Source organism: Cydia fagiglandana, chromosome 9 (assembly GCF_963556715.1).
Source record: "Cydia fagiglandana chromosome 9, ilCydFagi1.1, whole genome shotgun sequence".
Classification (NCBI taxonomy): Eukaryota; Metazoa; Arthropoda; class Insecta; order Lepidoptera; family Tortricidae; genus Cydia; species Cydia fagiglandana.
Window position 1 is genome coordinate 4,475,662 of NC_085940.1, and position 20,221 is coordinate 4,495,882.

At 39.9% G+C, this 20,221-nt stretch overlaps 1 protein-coding gene across 1 annotated transcript in view; it reads right to left on the reverse strand.

Moving 5' to 3' along the window:
• Positions 1 to 985: 985 nt before the first annotated feature.
• LOC134667604 (uncharacterized) overlaps positions 986 to 20,221 on the reverse strand; it is a 37,437-nt gene continuing 18,201 nt past the window's right edge. Inside the window, exons 2-7 of the mRNA XM_063525035.1 lie at positions 12,574 to 12,740; positions 9,441 to 9,624; positions 8,135 to 8,274; positions 6,199 to 6,333; positions 2,414 to 2,498; positions 986 to 1,119 (exon numbers count right to left, since the gene is read on the reverse strand). Of these exons, the coding sequence (XP_063381105.1) occupies positions 1,040 to 1,119; positions 2,414 to 2,498; positions 6,199 to 6,333; positions 8,135 to 8,274; positions 9,441 to 9,624; positions 12,574 to 12,740 (791 nt within the window). The 3' untranslated portion in view covers positions 986 to 1,039. The remainder of the gene's footprint in view (positions 1,120 to 2,413; positions 2,499 to 6,198; positions 6,334 to 8,134; positions 8,275 to 9,440; positions 9,625 to 12,573; positions 12,741 to 20,221) is intronic.

Below are 20,221 nucleotides of genomic sequence, written 5' to 3' on the forward strand. Positions count from 1 at the left end.
CTGTATTACCTATATGTATTATTACGCATACCAGACGTAGCAGGACTTAGTAATGGCTTTTGCAGCTAATAGGGCAGAATAGCGTTAATAAGAAAATAACACGAACGAATTAGTTTTTAAACTTTTATTTACGTATCCCATTTATATGTTATGATAATTTAAACAAAAACAACAATTTTGTGTAACTGTACATTTTAGTTTAAAAGATGTGCAAAGAATTGACGTTACCTTAAGTAAAACACAGCCATTAGATTAATGCCTACTTATGTCTATTATAATGTAAGGACGTACATTGACCTGCCATTTTCGATCTCTATCGCACACTCGTACCTTACTATATTGCTGTCCCGCTCATGATGCCGGCGGCCATTGTGCGCGCAGGACAGCAATATTATATTATACGCGTGCGATAGAGATAGGACATTGCTGGTCAATGTACAAATTTTTTCGTGCTTTCCGTCCTTACTTTGATAAAACTAATTAACGCTCAGAGAAGCTACAAAACATTACATCTTTGAGAAACAAATGCTTTATTTTACTTAGATTAAACTCTACACACGTTGGGTATAATTTAAATGTGCTTTATACATTTTAAGTTTATTTTCGTTAACATTGAGTTATAATTTACAATGTACAAAAAATATTTTCCCGTTTGATAAGCATTGACGAGGGTATATAATAATATGATCTTCTTTTGTCTTTTTAAGTTAAAGGCCAGAGCGCACCGGCTGCGTGTGCTTAAACGCCCACGTGCGCGTAGTTGCCCTAAAATGTTGTTGCCGTGCACGCACGCGTCACGAAGCTGTGTGCCACTTCTCATAAGGATCTATATATTACAACGCGTACGTCCACGTTTATGGATACGCATCCGATGTGCAGCCTTAAATGTAACTAACTGATCTTATGGAGGTACATTTTTTCTATGGACATTTATGAATCATTTCATTCACATTGAACTAAATTTTAATTTTTAAACATAGGCCGAGGAAAATGTATCTACACTTACATCTAATATCACCAGACATGATTATATCGATCCTCATAAGCTCATAAACCTTGATATTATAGTGAAGATCCAAATGGCAGCTACCACATTTGCGTTCACGCAGAATTTTCCACCTGCAACAAGAAACAACGTGTATTTTTCACCACACCAGCTCGTAAAAGGTCTCTTTATAAAAAAAATGCATTTTGTCCTCGAGAGGGGCATAGTAATTTGTTGGTTTTGAGTTCTTTCCGGCTGCTAGAATAATTTTAAGTGACGATTTAAAGTGATCAATATTTAAAAGCATTCATTTGTATTTCATTTGTAATGTTTAACAATTAGTAATTTCCTTCGCGTTGGTGTAGTAAAATTAGCATGTAGCTATTAATCGCGCATGCATTTATCTCGTATTTATCATGACGTCATTTTGATGTCAAAATGTAAGATTTAATTGGCCTCCCGCGGAAGAGAGCAGCCGTACATACGCCAACATTTTTGCCGAAGTGTAAAGGCCCCAGTACACAATGGGCCATCGCCGGCCATTCCAAGGGACGCATTTATGCGTTAGAGGGAGCAAGTGATATTGCTATCTCATTCTACCGCATGGCTGCGTCCCTTGGAGTGGCCGGCAATGGCCCATTGTGTACTGGGGCCTTAATATTTTACACAAAAACACAGTAAATACTTAATTGAATTACGTTATGAGATCGAATGCCTTCGTTAATTTCGCAATTATAACGTGTTTAATCACCATGAGCCGAACTTTAATTTTACAATTTATCATTTTAATTTAAAACATATTTGGACGGATGTACAGTAGGGTTCAAAAGTGCATGGACAGATGTCGATCGTAATGCCTTAATATTACGGTTGAAACGTCTCCATGGACTTTTGAACTCCAGTGTACCTACTTTTAATATAAATAACAATTTTAGTATCAAAATGAATCCCTAAACGCAAATAGCAAAGTTCTACGAACCTAAATAAATATTAGCCTCATATTCCCTAGTTGAGAGTTTACAGAACGGGGTCGCCCTGACAGCGCCCCGCCTGGCGTTATGACTCATAGTTGGTCACTAACATTTCCAAATAAACGATGTTAAACTAACTTAATAAAGTTAATATTTTGGCTTATATTATATATTAAAAAATAAAAATCATTTATTTCAGAAGACAGGTTTCATAATATGGTTAGTAACTCTTAAGAACTATGTTAGACTATTTGTAAAAAGACAGGAGAGAAAAAGCACATTAAAAAAAACTAACATAAAATATTGGTATTTAAGGGCTATAAAGGTTAATTTTCTTATTTTACCCTTATCCACGTGAAAAGGTCCTCCTTTTATTTAGAGAACTATGATAATGATTTTATCATAGTTCTCTGATCATAGATCTGTTTGGCCCAATTATTGTTTATTAAAAACCAACCTTTATTAGAAACGTATTTAGAGAGCTGCGTCCTCGAGTAGACGGTGACGGTGGCGCTGACGTCACGCAGCACGGGCGGGTCCACCTGCCCACAGAAAATACAAATAAATACTCTAGGAGAACCTCGTGTCTGTGTTACACCTCGCCGCCTCGGCCACGAAACTCACGCTCGACGCCGACGACGACCGTCATGGGATTAAAACAATGGTACGTCTTGCCTTCTGGTTAAAATACAAATTAGGACAATAGATATCGGGATGTAAGGGAGAACAAATATCACCTCAGTGCTCCCACCAACCTCACCTGCTCGTGGTGCATCCTGCCGGACAACAGACGAGGCTCTGGACCGACTGATGGCGGTATAACCATTTGTAAACAAGCGTAGCAAAATCCAACAGACCAGTGTCGGGCAGCAGCGACACTGGTGCGATATGTTACGCTCTGCGATCGCCAACCCGCCTGCCCAGCGTGGCGATTATGGGCAAAGCCTCCATGGAAGCACACCAAAAACCACGGCCCCCAGTTCCCGGTCGCCCTGTCGTCCGGGACCACGGCGGCGGTCTCGGTAACGGTAGGGTAGGGGGTGCGAAGAATCGCCGGGTGACGGAAGGCCGCCACAAACAACTGACCTTGGCGACGTACAACGGACGTACGCTACGGCTGGATGAGCACCTGGCACAACTCGAAGAAGAACTCGGAAGGATAAGGTGGCACATTCTGGGATTATGCGAAGTCCGAAGACAGGGGGAGGACACAGTAACCCTCGAATCGGGTCACCTTATGTACTTTCGAGAGGGAGACCAGCTATCCCAAGGTGGCGTAGGGTTTCTGGTAAACAAAGCCCTCTGTGACAACGTCGTGGAAATGTCGAGTGTGTCGAGCAGGGTTGCGTACCTCGTAATTAAGCTCAATGAGAGATACAGCCTCAAGGTGGTACAGGTTTACGCACCGACCTCGACACACACGGACGAAGAAGTGGAAGATATGTACGATGACATATCGAAGGCCCTACATCGCACCACCAAGGCCCACTTCAACGTTGTCATGGGTGATTTCAACGCTAAAGTGGGAGTACAGAATTGCAGCGAGTCGGTAGTAGGATCCCATGGTTTTGGTAGCCGGAATCATAGGGGGCAAATGCTTGTCAACTTCCTCGAGAGAGAGGGGCTTTTCTTGATGAATTCGTTCTTCAAGAAAAAGTCCCAAAGGAAGTGGACATGGCGGAGCCCCGATACTATGACAAAAAACGAGATCGACTTCATCATAACCGACAAAAAGCATATATTCAGAGACGTCTCAGTGATCAACAGGTTTAACACCGGTAGTGATCACCGACTTGTTAGAGGCTCTCTGAATATCAATTATAAGCTCGAACGTGTCCGTTTGATGAAGTCCAGGCTCCGACCTAGCCTGCTCCAAACCATGGTAGGATCTGAAGCATTCCAGTCAAACCTGGAGAACCGATTCGCTGCCGTGGAAAGCACAAATGCCGTTGATATAAACCAGACCCTCAAAAATGTGGTTGGAATCCTCAGGGATGAAGGTACGAGATTTTGCGAAGTACAGCGTAAAGCCGGGAGGTCGAAGCTTTCGGAGGAAACCCTCAGGCTTATGAAGGTACGACGGGAAGACCCACCTGCCACTTCGTCACAGCGACGGGCTCTAAACAAGAGGATTGGCAAACTAGTACGACGTGACCTCCGGTGCGCCAATACACGCTTCATTGAGCAAGCGATTGAGCAGAATCGGGGGTCAAAAGTTTTTGTCCAGTCCCTTGGAAGAAGCCACCTGACGAAGCTGACCACAACCGGTGGGGCTGTTGTATCGTCCCGGTCGGGGATTCTCTCTGAAATCGAATCCTTCTATGGCCAGCTATACGCTTCGCATGCATCTCAACCAGATTCCGAAAATGAGGATTCGAGAGCCACATTAATCCGCCACTTTACCGAAGACTTGCCAGAAATCAGCACTGACGAAATCGAGATGGCCCTCAGACAGCTTAAAAATGGAAGAGCCCCAGGCGAGGACGGCGTCACAACTGAGCTTCTGAAAGCGGGAGGCAAACCTGCACTGAAGGAGCTCCAGAACATCTTTAACGCCGTTCTCTTCGATGGGAGAACTCCAGAGGTGTGGAGTAGGAGTGTTGTCGTGCTGTTCTTCAAAAAGGGAAATAAGTCCCTATTGAAGAACTACCGACCTATTTCGCTCCTAAGCCACATCTACAAGCTGTTTTCGAGGGTCATCACGAACCGCCTAGCACGAAGACTCGACGAATTTCAGCCACCGGAGCAGGCCGGATTTCGAGGAGGATACGGCACCATAGACCACATCTTCACAGTGCGGCAGATCATACAGAAGACTGAAGAGTATAATCGGCCCCTGTGCTTAGCATTTGTGGACTATGAGAAAGCCTTTGACTCCATTGAAATCTGGGCTGTTCTGGATTCCCTGCAGCGATGCCAAGTCGACTGGCGATATATCCAAGTGTTGAGATGTCTGTACAACGCAGCTACCATGGCCGTCCAAGTCCAAAACCAGCAGACTAAGCCTATCCCCATGCATCGTGGTGTGAGACAAGGGGATGTGATATCCCCCAAATTGTTCACAAATGCTTTGGAGGATATGTTTAAAACGCTCGACTGGAAGGAACATGGTATTAACATTAATGGCGAATACATCTCACACTTGCGATTTGCCGACGACATCGTTATAATGGCTGAGACGTTGCAGGATTTAGAGCATATGCTGACCGGTCTAGCTGATTCTTCTCAACGCATAGGTCTCCGGATGAATTTGGACAAAACGAAAGTTATGTTCAACGAACGTGTTGCTCCGGGACCTATTGCAGTACAAGGGGCTGTTCTCGAGGTTGTTCAGGAATACGTCTACCTCGGGCAAATACTGCAGTTAGGACGGAACAACTTCGAGAAAGAGTCGAATAGAAGGATACAGCTGGGCTGGGCAGCATATGGGAAGCTGCGTCGAGTCTTCACGTCGTCAATCCCACAGAGTCTGAAGACAAAAGTCTTCAATCAGTGTGTCCTGCCCGTGATGACATACGGAGCCGAAACGTGGACACTCACGGTAGGACTGGTTCATAAATTCAAAGTCGCTCAGCGAGCTATGGAAAGGGCTATGCTCGGAGTCTCTCTGAGGGATCGTATTCGAAATGAAGTCATCCGTCAGAGAACTAAAGTCGTCGACATAGCCCACCGGATTAGCAAGCTGAAGTGGCAGTGGGCCGGTCATATTAGCCGTAGAACCGATAACCGTTGGGGTAGACGAGTTCTCGAGTGGAGACCGCGCATCGGAAAGCGTAGCGTAGGACGCCCTCAGATTAGATGGAGCGATGACCTTCGCAAGGCGGCTGGCAAGAGCTGGATCAGAGTTGCCGCAAATCGTGCTCAATGGCATGCAATAGGAGAGGCCTATGTCCAGCAGTGGACGAGAGTAGGCTGATGATGATGATGATGATGATGATATCGGTTACACGCTAATTCTGGCGTCAATTCCGTCCATCATTCCATTGTTGCATGGACGGTGGCTGACGCGAGAACAACACAAAGAGGTTACACGATCAGTCTCCTATCAGTTTTCTGTCATTCAAAACGGACTGACGAATATTATCAATAAAATTATTTTTTCAACAGTCCAGACCATCAGTCCATCAGTCCGCGTGTTGCACAATAATTCTCCCGTCATTCTGACCAGAATGATGTACTGAACTGACGCCAGAATTAGCGTGTAACCGATGTCTTAGCGTGTAACCGATGTCATAGACTCACCTGCAGCACGGACTCGCATCGCACGCGCAGCGCGCCGCTGGCGGTGGCGGGCACGCGCACGCGCAGCACGCGCCACGACGCGCGCAGTCCGCCCGCCAGCGGCGCGCTCAGCTCCGTGTGCTGCCACGCTTCGGGCTGCAACAATACGGGCTGATTTAGACGACACGCGAACTCGCATGCGATTTTAGTTACATTGCGGACTGTTGGTTATGTCCAATTCAACCGACCGATCAAAAACCGCAATGTAATGAAACACGCATGCGTGTTCTCGCACCGTCTAAACGAGGCCTAACTGCGTCTATTACCCTTTCGGACTATGTAGTCCCTTATTCACATTTCATGGAAAAGATATGTATATAACTATACATATAGCTTGTGTAATACATTCCACTATACCATAAACCAGAGATATCGATATTAAACTTTCGTGAGACATAATATTTTAAATTGTTTACACGACAACGGTTTCACTCACTTGAATTTTTAATCGCTATTCGCGACATGTTTCATACTGTATGCCAATAGCGACAAAAAATTCAAGTAAGTGAAACCGTTGTCGTATAAACAACCAGAGATATGTGTAAATTAATTAAAAATACCCAACGAAAGTCTTATGATAAAGTTGGAAACTTAGTAATCATTACATTCTAAATACGAGTATCCCTACGTTATCCTAATAAAAATTAATCAATGGTCCGACACACATCATCCACAAAATAAGTTCGCAATAGACCAGTTAAAATTATAATTCCATTATAAAGGCCCTCTCCAATCAGACTTTTACAGTTAAGAACGTATAAAGTTTAACAAGATTCCTTTAAATAGTGACATTGTACAGGTTTCCTTAGAAAATTGTTATTATGTTTAAATCTTAATTACTTTAAATTATCCAAACTAAAACCAGGAGTAGTTAAACTGGAATAAAGAAGGTAATTAAATGTCAAATTAATTCTTAAAACTTAATTCCCCAAGTCCCGATTTCCAGTGAAATTTAATTAACCTAAATGGAGTAGCGATCTCAATTATTTCAAGTCCCCGCAATCGTATTATGTAGGTGAATTTCCTAAAAGCTTAGTCAATCACAGCTCACAGCCTGGGTTTTACTCGCAGTCTCTTTATTAACCTCGTAAGCCCAATGTGCAATACAATGTACACTCTGTATCACATATTTAATTACACAAACGGGTCTACCGCGATATAATTTCACTGTATTGTTTATATCGCGGTAGACCCGTTTGTGTAATTAAACATGGATACAAAACGCGAGAGTTCAAAGTGTTATACTCTGTATAAATCTGATTCGAACGTTTCAAAAGCTTAATAAGGTAGCATTTCTTTTGTTTCATTGTTTTCTAAAACAAACAAAATGCGCCCTAATCTACTATACAACAAGGTTCAAATTAAAAATAGGGAATCTTTCTATAAGGGTCATACGAGAAGGAACAATTGTTTGTTGGTCATATTTGTCAGGTTTTCGCAATAATACATAATATATAGATACATATAATTATAATAGGTAGATATACATATAATCTGTAATCCATGTGGCCATAGTGGAATTAGTGGACTTTATGTATCTCTATTGTGTGATTTATAATCAGGAAACAATAATACCTACTAATTAATTTAATAACGAAATCGAATAAGTATTTCTGTGTACTCGTATCTGTATACGAGTATACAGATACGAAGAGTATACAGATACAGGAATATACTGTTATATTTAACGAAAATAAATGTTATTCCAAGGGAGGTATAAAATAATTTAATACATATTTGAAAAATGTTTTTATGGACTGAAACTCTCTGAGTGCCTAATCTATGTAGTCTCGTAAATTGTATTCCAAATTTAATTAATAGAAATAGCCTTTTAACAGGGTCAACGCGTCCCCTGGGCGTCGCCCTCATTGTGTAAAGCCTCGATATTGCCACTAACCTTTTGTATTTCGTTGTCGATGTACCAATTAATATCCGAGGGCGGCAGTGAGTAGTCCGTCGAACAGTTCAGCAGCATCTGATCCCCCGGACGAACCAGATTCGGAGCCCCACTTATAACTGGGTCCTTGTCCGGCATCGCTGCGGGAAAATTAATTTGAATAAATCACAAAGTTGTAGTAAGCTTATTAAAAAGTTAGCCATGAAATTGAAGGAGAGTAATAGTAATAAATAAGAATAAGTCTCTGAAGAGAATGAAGTCATTTGAGTTAAAAAAAGGAGTAACAAAGGATTGAAGCGTAATTAAATCTAGGTGTAGAAGCGCTCGAAATGGCGGCGGGACGTCTCGTTATAGCAGAATCAAAGGAATCTCTCGGCAAATTTAATTGTCTTCGAGGATATAACCAAACAGAGACGCCATGTCTGTAATTTTCTGTAGAAAACATCATTCTTATTCTATTATTATTCTTATTCTTATTCTTAAAACAGTCTGCCGATTTTTTCGGGGGAGGGGCACGTCAAATGTATACGTAGCGTAAAAATTGCCATGACAGATAAATGTCAGTCCATACATTGTGTATGACCATTGGCTGCCTATTTTCGACAGAAGGGAACGCCTGTTAATGGCTACTCCGTTTAGCTATATCCTCTAAGTTAATAGTAGATTTACTTGATAGGTAGGTAGGTATTAAGTCGGCCAGCCCCTTAATCTCTTAATATCAGGTTAATATTATTTTATTTTACAAAAATTTAGTAGGTAAATCTTAATTAGCGTTTCGGCATTTCAAAATTTAAAATAATCATTTGTTAAATTAGAAACATTGTCACACAAAAGCCTATTTCATAGATACTCGTAATTCGCTCTTGGTAAATGATAATTGCCTTGCTGCGTGCGGCGGCACGGGAAACTGAAGATCGGCTTTATTTTTGTTATTTCTCGCTTTCATTTTGATAAGCCTTCTCCGTGAAATGAATTTCTTGCTAAATAAAGGGATACAAAACCTAAACTAACCCAACCAGCCGTGTAGATACCTGCGCTTTTGCTCGAAATTCAAGCTATATTTGCTTAGATTCATTTGCATTTTCGAATCTGCATATGGCGTTACGATAAGCCGCAAGGCAGGTAACAGCAACCAGTTAATAGTTGCCAATAGGACTACAACTAGGCAGTAGTTTATAACCGAACATATCACCTACTAAATAGAGTGACAAATGCAAGACCGCCGCTTTGCGAGTGCAACCGTACACCCACAAACAAATGAAACCAATCGGGTTGAAAAAAATAATGCATATCAAACAATTCTCACCAACAACAGTCATGTGTTTTGTTTGCCTGGCGATCTGGAACATGGGTCCCTCGGTGGAGACCTCGCAGGTGTAGGCGGCCCGCGTGGCCTGCGGCAGCGGCATCACGCGCACCACGCACGACTCCTGCTCGCATGAACCGCCTTGCACCATCACACCGGTCACGTTGAACAAGCGGATCTGCGTCTGTAGAAAGACAGGTGGTTAAAAATTATTGGCCGCTTGACGGTACCTACACAATTTGTTGATCAACTTTTTTCTAAGAAACGGACGATTTTCCGCGTAAGTGTACACTTGTACAGTCAGTATCAATAGTAGGTAGCGGATGAAATAAAAGTATATTTCATATTTGTCGGCACAATAAACAACCATAATTTCATTTCATTTTCATTTCGTTAAATAATGTATTAATTGTGTATGATAAACTAAAGTAAAGGTATCAATAAATTACGAATAACATATTAATTACCTATACAAATATACTATACACATATACTATAATTTACGATTTATTTTGAAACGGATACGGGTTTTGGTATCGCGTATAAAACAGTCGTGCAATTCAATAATTATTAACATTTATATATATATATATATATATATATATATATATATATATATATATATATATATAAATGCAATAATTAATTAATGGTTATGCAAATTTTCTCCAATAAGCGTGAAATATAAATTCTGACATTTTAAGTATCCTTTTCAAAATGAAATAAATAAATCTTAGTGTATTATTAGTTTCATAATATGTTTCGTCGTTATTTATATAAAAACTGTCGCGTTACGTGCTCTGCCAATGAATTGGTAGAGCACGCAACTGAGCAGCTGGAAGGATGAAGGGTGAAGAAATGAAAAGTAAGGACTCAGGGGTAGGTAACGTTTATTTTCCAGGTATAAATGGTGGGTCAATATGGCACGGCTGGGAACTTAAATTGTCCAACAACACCGGGAAATTGTAGTAGCGTGGTAGGTAGCACGGTGCTCCGATATATAAATAACGACGAAACATATTATGAAACTAATAATACACTAAGATTTATTTATTTCATTTTGAAAAGGATACTTAAAATGTCAGAATTTATATTTCACGCTTATTGGAGAAAATTTGCATAACCATTAAGAATATTAGCACAATGAAGATACAGACTACTTACTTAGGTACGACTTAGATACTTCAAAATCCTTATAGCGTTTAATGCAAAACCTTTGCTAGGTTCGACTTGCTTCTTTTTGGGGTTCCTTACCCAAAGGGTAAAAACAGAACCCTATTACTAAGATGCCACTGTCCGTCTGTCTGTCTGTCCGTCTATCTGTCTGTCACCAGGCTGTATCAGATGAACCGTGATAGCTAGACAGTTGAAATTTCACAGATGACATACCTATTGCTGTTGCCGTTATAACAACAAATACTAAAAACAGAATAAAATAAATAATGGGGCTCCCATACAACAAACGTGTTTTATTTGTCGTTTGCGTAAAGGTACGGAACCCTTCGTGCGCGATTCCGACTTGCACTTGCCCGGTTGTTCTTAAGGCACGGCAGTGCCCCCGCCAAGTCGAGCAAAACAAAAAGGCACGGCCGTACCATCCTTTTCCCGAAGCGATTCAGGCGATTTTCGACGTACTGTAATTATATTTACTTATACTTTAGATACGTATTTTTGAAGGTAAACGGATCAAATAAACCTTGATATTTTATTTATGAACGACGACAGGCGCTCAATTATTAATGAGATTTGCTTCACGAGACAGACGCTATAATAAATTACAAATTTATATCCTTTCGTGACGAACAAAGCCTCAAAATGTCGTCTTCGGTTTCACTTAAAAAACTGAAATTAAATTTGATAGTATGAAGCCTTAAGTTTTTCTAAACTTTGCTCATTAAACAAGGTCAGACGTATTTTATTACGAAATTTTATTTTGGCAAACTACTGCCTACGTTAAAAATAATAATTATTATTTTAAGGGCAAGTACAGATGTTCTTGGTTATTGGTAAGTATATCGCATAGGGTAGATTCTAACGTACCTACGTGGTACCTATCTACTACAAAACAAATAAGTTTTCCTATTGGTGAATTTCTACGATTAGGTATCTGAACGTCCATGTTTAGTACTTAAACAAAAGATAACATTTCAAAACATATATGCTGGAAATATGTATTAATATCAATAAAATAAATGTAGGTATATGTCCTGCGGCCATATCGAAGGCAGCAATGTTAATATCAATGGGAAATTATACATTGATAAATGGAATTCTCAATAAGTCAACAAATTTATTTCATAAGTAAAATAACACATAAACTAAACATAAAACTAATTAACAACTAAACTGAAATATAAACTAAATAAGTACCGGGCTGCCCCCAACGCAAAGGTGCCCATTCTCAATTGGATTTTAACCTTACAGAAGTACTTGAAAGTCTTAAAATTACAAATGATAGTACTATACAGTATGTGTCTGACCATGGGGCTTTAATTCCTGGGCTTGATTTTACACGCTAAACTGAGCTGCTTTGACTATTATAGGACCAACTCTAAAATCGGGGATTTTTTTTGGCTTTTCCATAGAAAACATTGACATGTATGATCAGCCAAAATGTATGAAAAAGTAAAAAAAAATCGGGATTTCGGGGTTGGTGCCATAATAAAAGTAGCTCAGTTTAGCGAGTAGAATCGAATCATGGATTTAAAGCCCGATGGTCAGTAACACCCTGTATAAGATCGACGAACATGGGCCGATTTAGAGGAACGCAAAAACAAGGTTTTATTACTGGATTACAGTACCTAAAGTATAGTCTGTCAAGCTATTTCCATTAATAGAAAAGAGCGGCAATTAAAAAAAAATTATGCACGATGGGTTACAGCAAATTTGAATTTCGCGCCTTTTACTACAGACAAAGTTGTTTGGCTATAATTTCTAAATTAGTATTCCTAAGTACATAATTTAACTTTTTTTGCGTTCCTCTTTTAAGCCGACCACTAACAGTCCGCCGGACGATATCGGCCGGTCAATTGTTCGCAACTGTCAAATTTTTGTTCTAACTGACAGGCCGATATCGTCCGGCGGCCTATTAGTCAGTGGTCGGCTTTATCCACGAGTGTATAAACTGTCTAACCTTTTGCGAGGGGTTGTATCGGAAGATCTCGTGCAGGTCTCGGTACCACTTGACGGAGTGCAGTTTCTGGCCGTCCATGTGGAAGTGGCAGCTGAGCTCGGCCGCGCGGCGCGGGTCCGCGTGCAGCGGAACCTTCAGCTGCGTTATCTCGTGGCCCGATGTCAGGGCTGCCAACAAGGAAACATTATTGAAACCTACGGGGTAAGGATGGCCCATATTAGAACGGGCTGTGTCCGGGCCGGAGCTTCCGGCGCTTACTTTTCTATAACATGACAGGCGATCACGTGATCCTTAATTTCCATAGAAAACGATGCGCCGGAAGCACCGGCTCGGACGCGGCCCAGTCTAACGTGTAGGTATATCATCAGTCATCACACTTTATAAGTAAATGGTCGCAAGTGCAGTTTTAGATGATTTTTCTTTCGAGAACATTTACGGAACTAACTCGATCCTTGCCGAGTTTTTTTCAAGGAGCAGCATAAGATTTTTTTAAAGGTTTATTTGAAATACATTCGCTGTCTAACAAACTAGTGCATTTAAATATATTTATTGTACATATCACAGACCTATAGTTGTAGCTAGTACCTAGGTACCTACTGAACGTTTACCACAAATTGCAATGTGCCCACCAACATTCAACGTTAGCAAAATAGGTTTTTAAATTATGACAAATTGTATACAGGGTAAACTTGGTAAACGCACGGACAAATGTTTGTACGCCAGGGGCGCGCCCGTAAACATGCGGTTAATGCAGCCAATTTTGAGCCAGCGACCTGCAGCGTATGGCCCATGAATTCACATCACGCATAGCGTATTTTAGCGGAAATATACAGACTGTGCCCTTTTTTTTAACGGAGTGGGGATGCGTTTATGCACCGTGTGTGGGACTCGCCGCTCCTTTCCCCTCTCCTGGCAAGAGAGGGGGAGAATTTGGCCCTACCCACTAAACCCACTCCGACGTTTCGCCCTTTCTGCTGTTCGTGAGGACGCACTGGGATCGATGACATTCCACCACGGCGCCCTCCGGCAGCCCCGGCTTATCGCCAGGGCCCCCTCACAATGGGGGAGGATCAGAAACGCATGATCCCCCCCTCCTCCGAGGACGTGTATGGGGCCACAGTCGGTGCCCTAACATAAGTATCCACATTTCTATACACAGCTAGTATGGTGACGTGAGTACTAGTTTACTTGCGAGTATTTTCGTAAGCTTTCCAATACAATCTAGAGTGTATATTTTTAGCCAATTCAGCAGCGATATGGGACAGCGATGGACATTCGGAATGTCTCGTGCCATTGCCTGTTAAGGTTAGTTTAAGGATCACTAAGTATTTATTAAAAAACTGAAGACGAGAATGATGACAACGCTGACGAACATCAATTTCACAAATTACATTAAATCAATTAAGTATTTTGTTGACTATTGTCGTTATACCGTAGAGTTGTCCCATGGCTTGCAAAAATATAGGACTTTTTTTTTGCGAAACCGATGTCCATAAAAAATGTATGACGGCTTCATTAAAATTATTTTGCGAACATTTTTCTCTTAAACTTTTAGAACTTCTATTTTATGCCTTTGGTGTCATACTAATATACATAGTTTAAGAATTGCAAAAATAATACAATATTAATAGTTCTGTTATGAAACTCAATACACAAAGCAGTAGGTAGGGTAAATGACCAAACCTAACCCAAATTCAGGAAAGAGAAATAAAGTCTAAAGCACTTTTTGTTCTTTGATAAGGTCTAATTTGATGTTCTGCTGGACAAAACCGCACAAAAAAAATCCAATTGTTTTTCTCTACTCATACTAAACACAAACTTATTTTCAATAATTGTGTGCGAACTAAAAGACTCAAATCTTACAGACGCGTAGTACACTGGTAATGGCGGAAAATTGTATTACAATAAGAGCCCTCGTCTCGGAGAGACCGAGAGATGCAGGATACAGCCTGCGAAGTGCACGGCAGGGATGTTGCGAATATTCGCATCCGCATCCGCAACCGCATCAGTCGATGCGGAGCTTATGAGAATGCGGATGTCGAACAATTCGGTACACGAACGTCATTGTGGCGGCGTAAGTGCTAGGTAATTTCGTCAATACCTATGACGAAATCGTTTAGATCTAGAAAAGTCAGTCAAGTTACTGTTTATTAAATATAACGCACCAGAGCGTTTTTTTTTTTAATAAAAATACTAAAAATGTAATATTTGACGTTATTTAAGAATCTAGACATCCGCATTCGCGGATGTGAGCCTTTAAATATCCGCATCCGCATCCACGGATGTCAAAAAATGTGCATCCGCAACATCCCTGGCGCACAGTAACGCCGTAACAGCCGCATCCGCTCCTAACGATCAAATACCACAAATCGAGATGTTTGCACTCCAAATATTTAACCGATATTTGCAACGATGGCGAACGTCTTTTTCATTCAAGAGTAATTTACTGTAATATTCCTAGATAATTTATTCTTCAAACGGAAATTCCAGTCCATTTACTCTACTTTAGCACTTTGGTTCGGCGGAGGGAAAGAAATGCTTTTAATAAAAGTAATTTCGGAACAAATTTACTCGATTCGGGCTCGGATAAAGGTTGAATAATAATTATGGCGGAGAGTTCCCGTAATTTGTTTAAGTACTACAGATATTTAGACGAAGTGGCAGAACAGGAATTGTTATTCAAAATATTGTTTTGCTCGAAATGTTACTTTTGAATATTCAATGTTCTAAGCATATTTCACAATTTCGGTATACACTTTGAGTTAGAACTTGTTTGCCAACTTGTTTTGTTTTTTTATGTAAGATGCTTTCATGCTGGAAGAAATGCATGAGAGATGTAGGTACCTATATACGAGTACATAGTTATAGTGTGTAGCTTTCAAATAGAGCTCGACGGTTGTGGCACGTGGCACGAGCGGTTTTACTTAACAATAGACAATAGGATTAGCCGTCGAGCTCTATTTGAAAGCTACACACTATACACTCCTTTTCACCTCTCTCTCTCTCTATCTTGTTAACAAATGTGCTTACTACTACTTAAATCGTTTGTTGCGTTATTATGATAAAAAAATAAGGCAAGTGAGTATTATTCAACCACAGTACGTACTAGTATAACGTAACAACAGTGAATTAATAACCGAAAAAAACCTTTATGTTTATGTATAATAATAGATATACCTGTTACACACACATAAGTAAAGACATTATTATCAATTACGATCCTCACTATAAGTGAAAACGTGAAGTGACTAGATAATTAATCACGAACTTATTGTACAGCCTCAACGTTAACAATGATATACGCCTCTCTCCAGGAAGTCAGTACGCCAAACCGTGGCAGGCGCGTGAGGCATTGCCTCTTCCTGGCCTCCTGGGACCCTGTACTAATAATAAACAATACTGCAATAACTAACAAGCCTGTTCGGATTTCGAGATAATCACAAGATCTAGAGATCAACGAGATCTACATTAGATATCGACTAGATGTGACTTGGATATCTAAGTCATAACTGTCATAAGTTGTCGAAATCGATCAAGAGGACCTCCAGAATCGCGGAAACGTCAAATTTGACATATCTATCTTACAAATAATATTTTTAAATTATCCATATCGTAACTTGTTGAAGTCTAGTAGAAATCTAATTCATTTTCCGAATCGAGCCGTAAGCCGGACACAATAAGCGTGTTAATAGTGATAATGCCGTGGATTCATTACCAGCCGGGAATGTTACCATGTTCTCGAGAATATTGTACAAAGGAGAAAATGACGTAATGAATAAAAGATTATTAATATTTTTAATGAAACTCGATGTGCACATGTTTATTTATGGCATGTACCGAGCATTTATTAAACAACATTGATCAAACTTCTCCATTCCCAGTTATGAAGTTGTTTACGATTACCGATTTTTGGAAATGATAATTAATCAGTAGGTAAGACGTGCGCATCTTATAGTTTGTCAATATGTTATATTTATGTATGGAAAACCAGAACTCCCCAAAGAATTGTATTGAATTACAGGTCAATGAATACATTATATCACAATTATCAATAATATTTATGTTACACTGATATTAATGAATATCACATTTATTTTGTGTCCTAAATTCTTATTTAAAAATAATGCGGGAATATACATATTTTCGTGGTACTTATGTTTCTAATTGAAAAAAATATAGTTAGGGTAAAAAAATCTCCGTAAGTACTGAAATATGTATAAAATAATTCTAGCAACAGCCACTTTTTCTATCTAACCTTGAATACGCAATGAAAACGGGAATATTTCTGGTAATATTCCCGGGATACATCCTTGCGTATTACTCTAATTAAGTATTCCCATGTACCGCCCCCGCCCTAATTTACGGCTTCAACTTGGCTTATAAATAAAAGTAAGTTTATTCAAACAAAGCCCAAGGGCTTATCCTTATCTTTTATGACAATAAAAACAAAGGCTCTTGAAGTTATGATTGTAGGTACCCGTCATTAATATCGTGGGAGTAGCGATGTGCCGTTCTCTAAATTTTCCCGAGAACAGAGAAATCTATCGGAAACGTTCTCGGAAATGTTCTCTGAGAGTTTTACCCTTTCGTCGCAAAACCGATGAATTCTTCTGTTTAATCGCTTAGTGTGGAGATAAGACAAAAACCATAGAAGCTTAAAAGCAAATCCATTCATAGCAATATAAAAAATAATACTAATTGATAAAAAACCAGGAGTAAAACAACACAAAATTGCCCAAACAAGTTTGAGGCAAAAGGTATAAACTTAACAAAAGTAAATATGTCATTCCATTAAAAAATATAATTATAACACTGTTCATAACTTTTTATGCTAATAAGAGAACGTTCTCGAGAAAGTTAGAAATTTTACGGAAATTTCTTCGGAAAGGAATTCTCAGAAAGGAGAACGTTCTCATCGGCACATCACTACGTGGGAGATCCACGAGCCAAACTTTTCTCGTTTTATTCGTACTTCAGTTTTGTTGATAGGTACTTTATTACTCATCTAAATATCCTTAACTTTACTTCATAACTGCGAACTTTTTAAATTCAATCATCATGTTTCTCACATTTTCAGGGCTGGAAAATTGTCGGGCGTACGTTGCCTTATATAGAATGGTATCAATGGCTCAAAGGAATTGTCGCCTGTTTTGTCCACAATATTATATTTTTGAGCTAAAATGGCTTTAGAAATGGCCAAAACAAATTATATCCGCAATTTACCCAAATGAAATAGAGACGGCCAAAGTAGCCAAATATATCCTAGTACATCTTTGTTACCATGGAAATAAGGATGTTTTTCGATATATTTAGCCAATTTGACCGTCATTATCTACTTATTTGATACTTCTGTGTTTGCAAAATATGTTTATTTGTTTAATAAGAAGTTGCAATATATCATACTAAAACGATTCTAATGTTTGATATTTGACTCGACTACGCAATATTAAATATTTACTTTACTACTGAACAATTTCATAGTTCAGGATTAGCTCCATTTAGAGTCAGGCCTATAACCGCGAACATCGAAGTTCGCAAATTGCGGGCATTTTTCTCTGTCACTCTAATTACCCCTTCATTGGAGTAAAACAGAAAAATTTGCGAATTTCGATTTTCGCGGTAGCCCCCCTGTTTGGAAAGAGTCGTGGCTTGCATGGGGCCCGATACATTCCACGACTCTTCTCTTTCCTAACAGACTATATTCGATATACGTTGCAAATTCTGAAAGTATAACACATGGAATGGTTCGGCCGTACAATAGTAATTTACCAAAATCTATTGGCCGTCTCCGTGCACTTATCGTTCCATTACTTAGATGAAATTGTCAATTCGTATGCGGCAGTGACCTTAATCGAGGCAAATAATAGCGCGGTTGGCGTTTTGGAAGGACCACAGTAATTGCGACGGGGTAATGGATGGGATCATCACGGGACCCGAATGAATTGACGTATTTAACCACTTTCTCTTAAGAGCCCTTCAACGTGCACACTAGCGCCACTGCTAAATAATCGTAATTATTTAAATTTAACGACAGGTATTTAAAAAAGGGGGCCGCTAAGGACTGTATTGTATATTTAAATACCTTTTGAATACATCAAACTCGTTTTTATGTTGCTGGATTCGTCGATCTAGGAACTCAAAACAAAAACGGCCGTTTTTACTTTGGACACATAGATTGACAAATCTAACAACATAAAAACTAGTTTGATGTATTCTAAAGGTACTTAAATACACAATACAGTCCGTAGCGGCCCCCTTTTTAGGGTTCCGTACCCAAAGGGTAAAACGGGACCCTATTACTAAGGCTTCGCTGTCCGTCCGTCCGTCCGTCCGTCCGTCTGTCACCAGGCTGTATCTCACGAACCGTGATAGCTAGACAGTTGAAATTTTCACAGATGATGTATTTCTGTTGCCGCTATAACAACAAATACTAAAAACAGAATAAAATAAAGATTTAAATGGGGCTCCCATACAACAAACGTGATTTTTGACCAAAGTTAAGCAACGTCGGGAGTGGTCAGTACTTGGATGGGTGACCGTTTTTTTTTTGCTTTTTTTTTGTTTTTTTTTTATTATGGTACGGAACCCTTCGTGCGCGAGTCCGACTCGCACTTGCCCGGTTTTTTTAAATATCTTTCGTGAAATTTAAATAATCACGATTATTTAGCAGTGGCGCTAGTGTGCACGTTGAAGGGCTCTTAAGACTGTTGTATAATCCTAGCTGTCGCTATACAAGCAAGATAATGTTGCTTTCGGATTACGACAGATGACAAACGAATGTGAAACGGGAGATATAACTGTCAAATCGTTTTGGATAAATAAATAAATAAATATATTATTAGGACATTTTTTTACACAAATTGACTAAGCCCCACGGTAAGCTCAAGAAGGCTTGTGTTGTGGGTACTCAGACAACGATATATATAATATATAAATACTTAAAATACATAGAAAACAACCATGACTCAGGAACAAATATCTGTATCATCATACAGATAAATGCCCTTACCAGGATTCGACCCCGGGACCATCGGCTTCATAGGCAGGGTCACTACCCACTAGGCCAGACCGGTCGTCAATTTGGATACTTGATTTTAATTATGTTGCAATCGTGGTCGCATTGCTGGACGAATTGGAAAGTACAAAACAGGAAATTGCCAGTGTCCTCGCCCGTTTCCCAAATTCCCACTGCTGCAGTCGCGATCCGAATGTACTAGTTTTTATAAAGGCGATGTTACTTAAGGGGCTCACAGATTACCAGTTCGCCTGATGATACTCATATCAGCCTGTCAGTTAAACACAAAATTTGACAGCTCCGAACAACTGACAGGCTGATATCGTCCGGCGAAGGTAATGTGTGGATTGTGTGGGCTCTTTTAGAAATCTCATTTCTTGCTATTGTCGCTGCCTCACAATGTATCTAAGTAAGGTATATTCGCGTAAGTATGTCTGCGGGCTAAGGGAGGCTATTTATATAAATATATGCTATTTGTTTGTAATGTAAGAACTCGCAATAGACACTAATCCATATGACTCCTCTACACGATGGGCCAACGCCGGCCACTCCGAGGGACGCATTTATGCGTTAGAGAGAGCAAGTGATATTGCTATCTCATTCTACCGCATGGCTGCGTCCCTTGGAGTGGCT